Raw genomic sequence first — 15,815 nt, forward strand, 5'->3', positions numbered from 1 at the left:
TTTCCATACTCACCACTGCTGTGATGTACTGACCCAGCAGTGTCACACGGCCCTGTGTAGCTTAGTTGTGATACACCATGGGGTCACCTCTTAAACCAGAGGTGGGACTGCCAGTCTCGGCATGGCCAGTCACAGGCTAACAGGGAATGTTGGCCTTGGTAGCTTGATAGCAGCTGGTGAAGTACAGTCCAGCTCTAATCCTAAAGGCGGCCGTGTAAGGGTTAAACACACGAAATGGTCCTGGGACAGCCGAGGCTGGTAATATACTATTGGTGAGTCTTCTTAGTAATAGAGGGGCATGCTAAACACAGTATGTTATGTTAGATCACTAGCTTGTTTGTACACAAATAGCTCACTGTACATGTGTGTGAGTTGTGGTTGTTTTAGGGATTCCCTATGAGCTATGCGAATACATCAATGGGAACACAACAGAAATGGAATGCTGTTGTAATAGCAAAAATCAGCCTCCAGAGGGCGCCTATATTGAAGAGACTGCGCTCTGATTTGTAACGTCTCATTGTTTCCTCCGAGCGTCACATGACACAGGCAGTGCAGGTCACGTGTGTAGGGAGGGCAGGAGCAAGGGATGTGCTGAGAGAGGAAGATGGCATCCTTCAGGTCCGGCCATACACATGTCTCCTCTGCTATCGTGAGTACCGATAGGCCCAGCTATCTGGGAGCCAGGATACCCCCGGAGGTGGAGGCCATGGCCAAACATCTAAAGGACCTGGACATAGATGTATTCAGGAAGATTCTGAAGGGTGAGTGCTGATCTGTCCAAACCTCAACTGCTGTAGAGAGGCACTAAAGGGGGTAACAGCTCCAGTCTGCTAAAAGGAATGCCAATGGACTATAAGGAGAGCAAATTTAACCTGAATGCAGAAATGTCAATAAGACTGATGGTATTTCATGGAAAAGACCCCTAATACTCGTCTCTGTCTCTCCGTCTCCGTCTCTCCGTCTCTCTCTCTCTCCGTCTCTCTCTCTCTCTCCGTCTCTCTCTCTCTCTCCGTCTCTCTCTCTCTCTCCGTCTCTCTCTCTCTCTCCGTCTCTCTCCGCCTCCCTCTCTCTCCGCCTCCCTCTCTCTCTCTCCGTCTCTCTCTCTCTCTCCGTCTCTCTCTCTCTCTCCGTCTCCCTCTCCCTTTCCCATGCATATACCTGTATGCCACTACATGAGTGTCATAACATGGAATTACAGCTGTTTTATATGCCATGTCAATGCAGAAATATGAATAAAAAGTTCAATTTTATCTTAAAAACAGCCTTAATTATCCCTGATCAGCGAAATGTAATATTTTCAAATATGTTGCACTTCACAATGGCACAAAGGCAACAAATAACATCAGCGAGAGCTTCAACAAAGTCATAAAAGATAAGCTTGCATGGAAAGAAGTCTCTATTGAAGCTGTCATCTTTGCAGTGTTCTACATGCAGAGCGATTATCTGTATGAAATTAAACGTGCATACTGTGGACTTGAAAATTAAAACCATAAAGATCAGTTTTCACCTCTTAGAAAATCAGTTACTGAACTAACATTTTCAAAAATTTTGCCACTTGAATCCATCATTGATAATATTATGGTTACTAGTCCACTTTCAGTGAAAAGGATAGAAAAAAGTAAACATTACAGAATGAGCCAAATGTCTTTGGCAAGATATTGTATAGAAACTGCTGGGGTTTCCCTTTGTCCACAATCATCATTGTTTGTGGTGAGAAATGTGCAGAAACCACAATTTGGGTCGATAAGACTACTGCCAGAACCCTCTCTTTGCTCCTGCCCGAGTACAGCAAAATGTTATCATATTATAGCAGAGCAATTGTCGACTGGATACAAAGCATTGGTTGCTAAACAAACATACTCGTTGTGAAGACTTTGCAATAGGAGGTGTGGGAAAAGACAAAAATCTGTGAGGAAAAAGGCCAATAATTGATTATATTGATTACAGATGTATACTGGCACCAGATACAATTCTCATCACTAGAAAGAGGCACCAATCTTTTTGAAAATGCAGAGATGACCCCATCAATATCAAAAGATAATACAGCCTTAAATCTGGAGAAGGAATATATTAATGCACCAAAACATTGTAAACCACAAAAGAAGTCACAGCGAAAAGTGATGGAAGTTACACGCACAAAATATATATTCCAGAGTGTTGTAAGAGAACGTGCTGATCTTTTCTACAGGCACCTAGAACAAAACCATGCCTTAAACTTGGACTTTCTCCTAGGACATGGCCAGCATTGTTGTCTTAGTGTCATTATTTTTAGAACCAGGGAAGTCATCATAGTAGATTCCAAGAGGTAAATGTATCAATCTGCACATTCTGCAAGTCGTCGATGTTCGGCGACTTTGCATGGCGGATTTAAACGGCAATGTCTTTACAGGCAAAACTTGCTCCCATTTAACCCCAGGAAGCAAAAAACAGTCAAGAAGCATGGTGAGATTCTATAGTCCATTGCAGTGGCCTGTCATCAGTTGGCAAATGTGTTATTTATCCAAGAAGAATGGAAGGTGTATTTATATGAAGATGCTATTCAGCATAATAATTCTTATGACTGTGGTGTACAGACAGTGTTAAATTCTTATTGTATTATTTCTGGAGAGGAATAGGAAGACATAGAAAGTCAGTGCGGTAGAATACGGATACAGAAAAATGTAGTTCAGCATAAACAGTGCTCCTGTAAGAAAAGAAAATTAAAGTCATCCAAGTACTTATGCAGCAAAATGCAAAGCAAACTCATTAAAATGAACATAGCTGTAAAGGTAGAGGAAAAACCATCAAATACTTAGCATCACTCGTTAACAAGGATAGCAGTCAGTGGTCCACATGCGCAAAAAGTACATTCCCAGGAAATGGCTCCCCAGACGATGATTCTCTGTTGTCACTGCTGAAATTGGTATCATGTAGCCTGCCTTTCTATAATCAGAAAGAAGCTCCCAATCTGCTACAACTTAATGAAAATTCATTATACATTACTGTGTTTAACACTGGCCACATTAATATAATATTTTTACCTCAACACGTGAACACTGTAGAAACAAATCTAAAAGTAAACCGTAACTAACAGTTTGGAACTATTTTTTTATTTTGGGAAATTTAAACAAAAAACTAAAATCTGTCAGGAACGGTGGTCTCAGCGTCGGTGAAAGTAGTTGTTCCTGCTGCTGAGGGGCAAATTATTATTGGTTTTATATGCTGCCAGCTCTGACCTGTCTCAACTTGGACTATTCCTTGGTTTAATGCCTGTCTTAATTTTTCGTTTGGATCTAACCATTCTCTGGATTGCCACCAGCCCTGGCGTTTACAAGGTTATTGACCATTTATGGTCTGCTGCCAGCTAGAACTCATCTTAAACAATGGACCTTATTCCAAGCTTGTGTGAGTACCTGCACTTCTTGTATATTATTCCTTTGTACGGTTTTGCTTATTGTCTCCTATATATTCTTGTCATTCAGAAGGCATATAGAACAGCGGTCATTCTACGTTTTGTTACTTATGTAGTGGGGAACGTGCAGATGCAAAGGATTTATTGTATGAAAGTAGGGGATCTGGCAGATATAGGGCTGTTTTTAGCAGACAAATACAACTTTTTTCTTTTACATTTCTGCACGGACATGGCATACAAAACAGCTGTCATTCCATATTAATCAGCCGTCATTACACTTTTGTGTAAGGGAATGCATATGCAAAGAATTTAGTTTGTGGATATGTGTATATGCCTGTATATAAATATGTGGAATAAAAGGGGAGAAAGACACTTTCTGCGCTATTAGTTCCCGATCATCCAAACAGTATAGTAGGACACTAAATGAATCAATCCTTTATAGATAGTGTCACAATACCATAATGAAATGTAAAAGCTTTGTAACTTCAGGATATTTAATCCCCACAATAAAAGATAAACTTACAATTCGTATGTACCCGTGTTCATGTAGCAGGTACTTGTAAGGAAGATCCTGAACTTGTCCGCCCACTTTTCTCATAAGGCAACAATCAGAGTACTCCTCTCCTGATCTTCTCCCCTTTTATTCCACTTTATCTATTTAAAACTCCTGTACGGTTTTTGATGGTCACTTTCTAGCTGCAATTATATGAAGCGCTGTATATGATCAATTTTTTATAATTATATATAAATATGTGCTACCAAAAACAAGAATCCTATAGGTGGCATGGAATTCTAAAGAAGTGAATTATTTTTTTTTTTTTAAAAAAAGAAGCTTAAAGCAGACAATCAATTGAGCTCCAAGAGCTCTTATTTGTGCTATGAAGTTCTTCTCACCATCCCGGATGAAAACAGTCTACTTTAAATATTATGCTCCCATTCATTGTAATGGCAGGGGATAACACTTTAAAAGTATTTGTTTTATTTATTAAACATTTCAGTTGTAGTTTTCACCATATTTATGTGCTTTGCAAATGTAAATAAACACTAAAACTAAACTAAGCTGTCAATAACATTAAGAAGTATATGTAAACATTTCAGAACTGTAAATGTTTGAAATAAACTTTTGACAGTGGGGTAATTATATTATTGCCTGCTTGGCTGCCTACAATCCCATTGTAGAAAACTGAAATAATCTTTTTGTCTGATAATAGAGAACTATGGCTTATACAGAATATGTAAATACCATGTTAAACATCTTAACTTGACTCCAGATTTAGAAACTTTATATATTTGGCAATGTTTTTAGTAGCTCTTTGATATAAGGCAACTTGTAACCTTTTTCAGTGTAGTTTTTTTTCCCCCCTCCTAGCTGTGGTGGGTGCACTTGAGGGTAAAAACAGCACAGAATCTCTGAAAGTTATACAGCAAACTACCTCAATATCAGAAGAACAACTCAGTTTTGTCATCTCTGGAGCATACACCCTCCTACGTGTGGCACTCAGACTTCCAGTATCAACACTTAAACAGGAGGTGAGTGCAGCAAAGAGCTTTGACATTGTTTGACACGGGTCCCAAAGAAACATCACTCATCCTTGTCTTATGTCTTGTTCCTAGGTTTTTAAAGAAGATTTAAGAGAACTCCGGTAAAGCCCATATGTACATAGTTTAACACAAAGTGAAAAACAAGTTTTCCCTCTCCAAGCACATGGACTTTTTATCTTTTGTTTACAGTTGAAAACACACTCCCTTGCTCACTTACTTTCCTAAAGCTGTAGTGTCTAAAAGGACTTGGTCTGTTCTGGAGATCTAGCTAGGACAATGGTTTATACAGTTAATAATTTGTCCCCTACTCCTGTCCAATCGCCTGCCACATACAGGACATACTGACAAGGCGTGAATTTTTCATCCAGCTGCACTGGCCATGCTCTCCTCCGCAGACACTGTCTGTATTGCTGGACCAGAGACAGATCTGTATAACAGTGCCTGTAGGTGGTTCTGGAATTGATGGAGCGTAAAGGGGGACATTTATTTTGACATGTATCTGCTTTCAAGCTGAATTCTGTACTTATGAAAATTAATGATTTGCAGACAATGCAGTAACACAAAGCAGGGCACTTGTCTGGGGAGAAAAAGGATCTATGGCCTTTGCTACCTTGGGAACACTTATATGCCCTGTTCACTTATTGAACCTCATTTAAGTATCTCAACCCGCAAAACAAAATGTCATATTTGCAAGTAGTCACAACTCAGGGAGCATGATCAACCTGTATTTAGCTAGGAAAGCTATGGTGACTTCTGTTAAATGCTTTCCTCTCTTTGCTGCAATCCAAATGTGCAGATCAACAAAATGTATAAGGTATATGAAATTGTAATTTGCATATGTGGTGCATTTGGCGTGTTCACAAATGATCCCTACTGACTCTCTAGTGATAATTGTTTCCACTTTATTTCTCTTGTCATCCTTGCATTGTCTGTGTATTTTTAAGTCTAAGTGGGACACAGTTCAAACTAACTAGGATGAACCAGAGAGAAATTATGGCTTCCAGTCACCGTTTAATGTCATTTGTGCTTAGGCTACAAATAAAGGTTGAACTAACGTTATTATGTGGGATACTTCTCTTATTGTGTGTACCATCATATATAGTCCTATAAATGTTAGTATACAGGAGGCATTGGCACTAAGCAGAGAAATGTGTGCCCTTCCTATGCATCAATTCCTGCATGTAGGATTCTATTTCAGCCCTTGCTCAGAATGCCCAGTGTGTAAAACATGGATATAAAGGGTTGCAATGTAAATGGGCTACAATACATTTCTAATCTTGTACTTTAAGATGCTACCAACAGAAAATCAGTTGTTTAACAGGAAATCAAAAGTTATAAAATTAGGGAAAATCACTTAAAAAATAATATTTTCCTTTTAATAGCCATTCAAAATATGTAATATAGTGTGTGGACAACTGTTTCTTATTTAACTGACAAATGTTGGGACAGACTATTATTATTTTAACTTTTGAGTCAATTGGTTTTCTCTGTTTTATAGAATTCCAGATGACTTTATAGCGGACTTTGCCAATATTGTGTATGGAAACAGGTCAGTATGAAATTGTCAAATGATAAGTGCTTTGTCTACAAAGTGAAGTTTCTAATAGTTAATCTTATAGCGAATATTTCCCACTTATTACAATGCAGAAATATACTTTAAATTGAAGGATACGAAAAGGAGAGGAGTTTGTGTATATCTAAAACCTTGTTTCCTGCCCAGTGGGAGGATATCTGTGAAAATGATGGCACAAACCAGTAAATTACTGTTTAGGGTTTGTTCTAAGCTGCTTAGCAGACAAACTCCAATTATTACATATAGAAAGGCAGCAAAGAATGTGGTCCCCCTCATGTGTGATTTAAACTAGCCAGATATAGGCTATAATGGAACAGGAATTGCAAGTTGCAATACAATGACTTATTAAGGAACTACAAAAACTAATAAATTTTTTGATGGCTAAAATTTTATCAGTTCAGGAAACTATTGAAACTTTTTGACTGGGAAAGTGTCCTCTGTAAATAAAAGCAAAGAGACTAAATTGGATGTTTTAATGAATATTTTAAATGAATACAGCTAGTATTAGAGGTAATTTAAATGGAGTATTTAAATTTCTAAAACAAAAAAGGACTGAAAAATCATTATGGAAGTTCAAAAAGTATCAAAATATATAAAAAGGAAACCCAGTTAGCAAAGATTGAAGCTGATAATGGATTTCCAAGGATAGCAAAAAAACTGCCCAAAAAATTTTTATGCACATAAACAGCAATAAAAATAAAACTGATAATATTTGCCCATTAAATTGTAAAGTAGTAAAAATAATTGAAAAGGATAAAGAAAAAGTTGATCTTTGTGTCCAAGGAGGACGTTTGCCAGGAAGTAGGTGTTGTAACAATATCTTAAGCACAACATTAAATATTACTTGTCTAACACAGGCGTAAGAGCAGCTACACCTAAACAAGGTTAAGAAAGATAAAGCGCTTGATAAACCACTATTTGTTGTTGTTGTTATTATTATAGACACCCTCATAACCGGCTAAATACCACAAGATTGGTGGATAGCAGATGTGATACCAATCTTTATAAAGGGAACAAAATTGTAGCCAGGAAATTGTAGACCAGAGAGATGACTTCAGTCATCAGTAAATTATTAACAAGATTTCAGTCATGAGAGCTGCAAATTGCAAGCTCTTCAGCACATATAATTAAATGCCACACGTGGCTGAATAGTTAGATTTTTGTAAACACAGACAGTGCAATAAAAGAGAGAACTAGAAAGTGAAACTTTAGTAACTTTTTATAATTTCTATTCAGTTTTTCTTCAGCTAGTCCTACAAAAAGGGGATCTAATTAATTGCAGTATTACATTAAGGGTGACTCTTTACAGGTAGTAAGCGTAGCTTAAATACTCTTATATGAAAGTGGATCCCTCTTAACCCATTTCTAGGTTTCTCCAAAGTTACACAGCGATAGTCATTTATGAAAAAGAGGAAATAATACTGCAGTCAGAGCTGGCTTTTACAGTGTATGTTGACTCTTCGCTTTCAAAGCATTATTTAATAGCTTTGTATAGTCATGGTCTGATTTCTCTACAGGCGGCCAGTTCTTGAAGATGCGGCTTTAAAACAAGGATTTAGATTGCCAACTGTAGAAGATTTGAGGTGGAGGGTTGATGTTGCAATTTCTACAAGGTAATTTATGTAACACACTCTGCAATATTCAGCTGGAAAGCTATGCACACATGATGACACCATTGGTTTGTCAGACTACTGACCTATTACACATATCATCATCATTTATTTATATAGCGCCACTAATTCCGCAGCGCTGTACAGAGAACTCATTCACATCAGTCCCTGCCCCATTGGAGCTTACAGTCTAAATTCCCTAATATAGACACACACTCACACACAGACACAGACAGACAGACAGAGAGAGAGAGACTAGGGTCAATTTTGATAGCAGCCAATTAACCTACCAGTATGTTTTTGGAGTGTGGGAGGAAACCGGAGCACCCGGAGGAAACCCACGCAAACACAGGGAGAACATACAAACTCCACACAGATAAGGCCATGGTCGGGAATTGAACTCATGACCCCAGTGCTGTGAGGCAGAAGTGCTAACCACTGGGCCACTGAGTTGCCCTAACACCTAACACATAACACATACCTACACATACCTATAACACTACTGGCATAAAGGAATAAATTTTCACTAGAAATGCAAGACTGTTGTTACAATGAGAGTTAAAAAGAAAACCTGTTATCTACAAACAGCAGAGACAGCCATTTAGTGGCCTAAACCATTATTCATGGCATCCTATAAACGCACTAGGAACCATCAACAATACTGAGGCCTGCAGTAAGAAGTGATCTCTGTAGCTGGTTCCTTGTGAGTTAGGCTGTGGTTTTCCTGAAAAATGGATCAGCCTACAAAATAGCTGCCTCCACTGGGCGTACCTAACGGATTACTGTATGTTCGTATCCACTGCCACCATCCTTTTTTACCCACACATGGTGACTTACAGGGTACTCATTGGGATGATTCTGGATAATAAATTGAGCTAAACGGTTTCAGAATTAGGGTTTGTCACCTTGGGGAGAGCTATAGAATTGTGCTTTATGTTCATTAAAGGTGTTTGGTATAATATGCCAACAACGTGGTCCTTAGTGGTTACTTACCGGCGGTCTTCCCCCTGCAAGTGTTGTGGGTGGACAACAGACTGTGTATCTGAAATAAGAGAGTGCAGCAGGCTTCACACCTGCTAGTCGTCATCTTCTACACCTTGCTGGTTAAGTGTGGACGTCCATTTAGAAGGTAGCGAGGCAGAGGAGCGCATCCTGCAGATGTTGGAAAAGCAAGTTTTAATGCAATAAATTAAATGGTTTCCTCATTTTTAATTGGCTATATGAAATAATGTCAAATGTTCTGTAGAAAAGCAAAACATATAATTCAATATATCTGAAAACACACCATGTTAATAATTTCTAAATACCAGCAACAGAATATGGTTGGTAGCCCTGGTGTACCTGATAGATAGATAGATATATATATATATATAGATATATATATATATATATATATATATATATATATATATATATATATATATATATATATATATATATCTCAACAATCCTGATGTCACCATTCTATAATTAATTGGGTAAATGTTTTAGGTGCAAATTTACCTGAAGGGGCAGATTTGCACCTGGACAAACCATGTTGCAATGCAATAAGTACAAATGCTTTTCTATTTCTAAATACAGGGACATATTGCCTGCTTATCCACATTGTACACAGTAACTTTATATTCACACAGTATTTTAGAGTTGATGTGCCCCCTTTCTATCTCTAAACCCCCGCCACAGTGCAATATGATTTGTAAAGGAGACCCTCGGTCTATTTTATATAGTGCAGCTAAAAGCAGAATTTCACTGTATAACTGTTTGTTATTAGTTGAACATAAAAGGTACAATGCCAAGTGTAAAATAATGCTTTTGAGAAAAGACGATCTATCTGTGCTGCAATGGTACAGTGATGGCCAAAACTACATAGGAGAACTACGTGATTATTTCCGACAGTTATAAAACATAGCGAAGGCTAGCAGAGCACCTGGGTGCCACAGCACACGGACTTAGTCTATTTTGAGATCACATCTTCAGAGAAATATTAACAAAAAAAGATGTCAAACCATATAACTGTTTTTTAAAATGTATTTCTACCTGTAACTAACACAATCTCACCCCACTCCCTCTCCCTTTAGGAGCTGTTGGTGATCACTGCTATCCCCTTGTAACATGAGCCTTTACTCCCCATGCTGCATTGTAACAGCACTTCTTCAGTTCTCTATCTCTATGACATGAAACTCTATTGCACTACAGAAATTGTACTATTTATACGCATCCAGTTCAGTGAGGAATTCAGTGACATCTTGTCAAATGTCTGCCCAATGTCACATGCCCTATCGTTTCACAGTTGAAAAAAAATCACACTCTTCCCTGTTCCCGTCCACGCTGCCTATGGGTCATTATTGACTCTTCCCTCAATTTCTATCCCCACATCTAGTCCATCATACAATCCTGTTGCCTCCACCTTCGCAACATTGCCAAGATTTGCCCTTTCCTCTCCATTGATGTCACCAAGATCCTCGTCCATGCTCTTATCTCCCTCATTGATTACTGCAATCTCCCCTGCTCTGGCCCATCTGTTCCCCCTGCAGTCTGTCCTGAATATGGCGCCACAATCTCCTTCTGTTCCTTTTCTGCTCTGCTTCTCTTTAAAGCTGCCCATTACCTTTTAGAATACAATTCCAACTACTTACCCCCACCTATAAAGCCCTCTACAATCACCCCCGCCCCCCTACATTTCTGACCTTGGCAAGAAATACTTCCCTGCTCCTCCACTCCATTCTGAAGACTACCTACGCCTCTCCTAACACCAACTTGCACTCCTGCCTGCAGGACTTCGCCCACACTGCTCCCCACTTTTGGAGCTACCTGACCAGACTCTTCCCTCAACCTCCACTCCCTTAAAACTCGCCTCTTTACATTTATCTACCACGCCCCATCATAAGTTGACCTCATGCCCCCCCTACCCCATCCATTTTTTTCCCGCCGTCCCCATTGTTTCCGTGTATTCCTTGCCTCTAGTATGTAACTTCTCACGGGCAGAGCACTCTCTAACTCCCGTCTCCTCTCCTCCTTGTCCTCACGGAAAGGGGTTTTTATGTTCTCCGTCTGTTCTTGTTCTCTTGCTTCTATATGTATTTGTATAATGTATCAGGTATGCTTCTTTTTTCTGCATTGTACGTTGTTGCGGAATCTGTGGCACTTCATAAATAAACATTGATGACAATGTGAACAGAAGAACCCATAGCCCAGTCATAAATGTTTCTAATTTTGTTTTTAATATAGACATGTGTGATTTGTTCAGATTTGGCTCTGTGTACTAATTATTCAAACTGATATTCATTTTCACTTGTATGGTTTCAATCCTTCTAGCTCTCTTTCCCGGGCCTTACAGCCTTCCATTCTAATGCAGATGAAACTTTCTAATGGGGAGTCCCATCGTTTTGAAGTAAGTCTGTTTTATTACATACAGTCAGTGACTGAAGGGCAGCACACTACTTGCTATCTGAAATGGATTGTAACAGAAATATTGCTTGCATTTGGCAGCATAGTAATGTCAAACGCCTTGAATTCTGTTATGCTATGGAAACTTGTACTTCTGTGTTTGACATTTGTAAGATGGTTAGTCTTCATATTGACTTAACCAGTATTAGATCATTAGTTACCACTTAAAGCACATAACAATTTGCAGTGTTTTCTCAAGAATCACCAGATTTTATATAGTTAAGAAACTGCTTTGCTTTAAATAGTGATGTTGTGTCTGTTCATACAATTAATATCTTGTTTGTGACATTCCAGGTTCCAGTTGCTAAGTTCCAGGAACTGAGGTATAATGTTGCTCTAATCCTCAAAGAAATGAATGACCTTGAGAAGAAAAGTATTCTGAAAATCCAAGACTGATAGATTGTGGACAAATACGGGATCTTATCCCTGCCAAAACCCTTGTGAACTTCTCTGTACCTACCTATCCTGGTCTGTTCGTTAGTTTAAACATTAAATAATGTTACAGGAGCTGGAAATTTAGAGGCATTCCAGCCTGAAAATGTCTCTATGCCTAATGGTGCCTAATACAGGACAAAGCATATGCTAAAATATACTATACAGAGGGACAGTATAAAATATATGCACCTTTGGGAAAGTGTCTTGTCAACTCTCTGACCTTTGTCATTTGGTCCTTCTGATGATAACCCCAATGTACAATACGCCCCTTGTCACCAGGTCACGCCCCCAAGCTATTTGTGAAAGGATTATTTCACGTGAATAAGACAGACAGGAGCTCTCTGGGAGGAGATAAGGGGAGATGTCTAGTGAAAGATGAGTGTGACAAGTAGACTTGGTAACAGTTTCATAAGAAATAGGTAAAATCCTATAATGTGTTGCTTATTTTACAGTCATCTCTAAATATTTCCAATAGATAAATACAAAGGGAAACCTTTTAAGAGAGGGTTAAAGTGTCTAATGCCTTCATGGACAATTCTTGAATTGGGACTGGAATAAATATATTTTGCTCTTGGGTGTAGAAGATAATGGCAACATTAGACAGGATTCAGATTTTATAATGGATCAGTTGTAATGTAAATACATTTCTTATTGCAATCAAAATTGATAAAGTATTTGTATTAAAAGTCTATTAAAATTAAAAGTGCACATCGTAGGGTTTTTCTTCTAAATTGTGTAACATTAAATTATCACTGGAATTTGCAATTTGTTTATCAAGAAAAATGATTGTCATTAAAAATACACTGAAGGTAAACCAACAAATAATAAAATGAAGTGCAGTATCTTCTTCTAGCCTGCAGATGTCACTGTTTTTTTTGAAACCATGTGGTCAACTTTTAAATGATGCTTAATTGGGGATATCCTGATTCATACACACAAACTCCTTATACTCACCTTTTTAAAAGCATACTACAAAAAAATGTCTGTATCATATAATTAGGGTAAAATGTACGGCTTGATTTATGTTTCCACAAAGTTTTTTGAAAATCCTATGGTTTTTTTCACTAATATAATTTTCTATCTTCGCAAAATTAATTATTGCATTTATAACATTCTTATCTTTTAATATTCTACAGGTATTGTAAGTCTGGCAAGTGGAGAGAGTAATAAATGTTCAATTTCAGATAATGTGTTGTAAGTGATACATTTTCTTAAATGGCTTTATTGGTCAAAAGCAAAATTCCAAAGATAAAGAGGTCTTAAGTAATATGGGTAATAATATTAAAGTTAACAATTGAAAACAATTCTACAGGATGACTATTACATTCTTTATAAAAGCAATCCAATTTAGCAATAACAAAATGCAGTCTAGAGAATTGGGGAAAGAGAAAGGACAATGACTATGGTTAGTAGACCAAAAAAAAATAAATCGAAGTCTCTTGTCTAGAAGCAAGCAAAATAAGCATTACTATCGTTGAATAGATTACAATAATTCCTGAACCTTATTTTCAAGACCCATGATTGCCATGCAATATCATTTCAGATCTTTCCAAATTTCCTTTGCACAGAATGTAATATGCTTTCATTTAAAGAGACACATCAGACCGTATTGCCTGATTTGTTTTTCTTGGAACTCTGAGCATTCCATTTGGAAGCTCTAGAACGCGTCTAGTTACCACTTTAATGTGTCAGATTAATCTATCTACATGGAAAATTAAAACCGCATAGGAAGGCTTTCAGCAGAAGTGAGGAGAGGATTTGCAATTACACCTTCTTTTTGTATTTGAGGTCAATACAAAGATTTCTTAAACACTTTATGTACTAGAGGAAAAGGGGTCATCAGTTGCAAATGGAAGAAAGATGGTTTCATAATCAACCTAGAAAGAGACCCTGGTATCTTCTCTCTACATCTCTAAACGTCTTGGTGGAACCGTTCACCCTGTTCTTCACTGTAATCTCCGAGATTATTCGGGAAATGCTCAATATGGGAATTCAAAAAATATACCTTTAAACTCATATTGCAGCCAAGGTTTCTGTAACTATTAAGCATTTCCCTGACAACTTCTTTGTAGTTTGGATCCTTGACATTGCCTAAAAAAATTTAAATCACTTGTTTGAACGAAGTCCAAGCCGAACGTTCCACAATATTCATTACACGTCCGAAATGTTCATCTTTTATTAACTTTCTAATGTCGGGGACTGTAAAAATGCCTTCCTTCAGTTTAGCATCGGATATGTTAGGGAATGTGGTGCAAAGATATTTGAAAGTTTCTCCATCTTTAGGCAGTGCTTTTACAAATTGTTTCATCAGTCCTAATTTTATATATAAGGTGGAAGTAAAGCTTTATTTGGATCTACTAAACTGGATTTGATGACATTATTTTTTCCAATTTCTATATTTGTTCAAGCTGGCCAATTGTTTTTTTGCCAATGTAAATTTTTAGCCATTCACAGAGAACACATGGGAATTTGGTGTAACCTTGTTGCTGGCCAAGTACCATGCATAAAATTTTAAGATCTCCACATATTAACCAGTTGTATCTTGCATATCCAATCAGTTCCAGAACAGTTTTCAAATTTTCACATGTTTCTTTAAGATAGGCTGAATGTGCTAATGGTATTGACGTGTAGGTGTTGTCATTGTGCAATAAAACAGCTTTTAAACTTCTTTTTGAAGAATCTATGAATGTATATGTACTGTGTGTGTATGTGGTGGTACGCAGGGGTTAAAATGAGCCGGCACAGGGCAAAACTGTTGCATCTGTTGTATTTGGTTCCACCTTTGCCAGCTCACCTTGTAAGTTGTGTGTGTGCAATGTTCCTTTAGACAGTATGGGGTTTAGGCCCTTTGTATATTTCAGCTAAAGGCCCATGTGGACCTTAATCTGGCAGTGGACAGGGGGAAGGTTTATGACGAGAACTGAATTGCAACTTTCTATACTACCGACTGAATTCATTTAAGACAATGTTTTATAATGTAGGCAGAATACATTTATTATTTTAAAGAATATGAAAAAAATGATATTCATAAATACACGTTTTGCAGAAAAACGTGATGTGATATGCAAAATCTGGAGTCATTTTCGTGTTCAGAAGCCAAAAATCTGTAAGTATCACATATATTTGTTTGAAAAGTTTTTTCATCGCAGACCTGTGTAATTAAATGTACTCAAGACTCAGAGCTAGATGTTCAACTCTCTTACAGCTGTGTCACCAATGACCAATTGCACATAGTGACTTGTCCTATGAAAATAGTACCAAAAATAGTACCAATTGGTCAGTGCTGTTGGCACATTACTCGCCCCTATGCAACAAAAGCACATAGTGTCAATTCTGCCATTGGTGGAAGGAAAATTAGCTGTCCCCATCATTGTCTTATCTCACAAACAACAGATGTGTTCAGGCATCTGACCTTTCTGGAACTCGGTGTGTTTAATATAAAAAAAACATGTTTGGATAAACATTTTTTTCCCCTATATTTTTAAATACAATGTGATCAGTATCTCTGTATATTTTTCTTGTCACCTTGAATATGCCATACAAAGCATTTCTTCTGACTGCCACACATCACCATAGACTAAAGTCGACATTTACAGACAAAAGCAGCTAGTGCAATACGTCATAAATATTTTTCAGATTTGCTTCTCTGCTTTGATTATTAAATCACCCATTAGATGTTTGAATAAGTACTAGGAGCAGTTTGAAAGCAAAATGTATGCTTCTCCTTTAAAAATACAGTAGCTCCAAGTACTATGAACCTTTTCCATGAGTAAAATGCAATTGCATAAAAAAAAATGTACATAGACCATTACTGTCC

General features: G+C 37.6%; 1 protein-coding gene across 1 annotated transcript; it reads left to right on the plus strand.

Moving 5' to 3' along the window:
* Positions 1 to 291: 291 nt before the first annotated feature.
* Positions 292 to 12,845, plus strand: COMMD5 (COMM domain containing 5). The gene is made up of 7 exons (XM_075184274.1): positions 292 to 761; positions 4,761 to 4,921; positions 5,006 to 5,034; positions 6,432 to 6,482; positions 8,024 to 8,119; positions 11,432 to 11,507; positions 11,858 to 12,845. The coding sequence occupies exons 1-7, from the start codon at positions 605 to 607 to the stop codon at positions 11,957 to 11,959; spliced, it is 672 nt and encodes a 223-aa protein (XP_075040375.1). The 5' UTR covers positions 292 to 604; the 3' UTR covers positions 11,960 to 12,845.
* Positions 12,846 to 15,815: the final 2,970 nt, after the last annotated feature.

This window comes from Mixophyes fleayi, chromosome 9 (assembly GCF_038048845.1).
Source record: "Mixophyes fleayi isolate aMixFle1 chromosome 9, aMixFle1.hap1, whole genome shotgun sequence".
NCBI lineage: Eukaryota > Metazoa > Chordata > Amphibia > Anura > Limnodynastidae > Mixophyes > Mixophyes fleayi.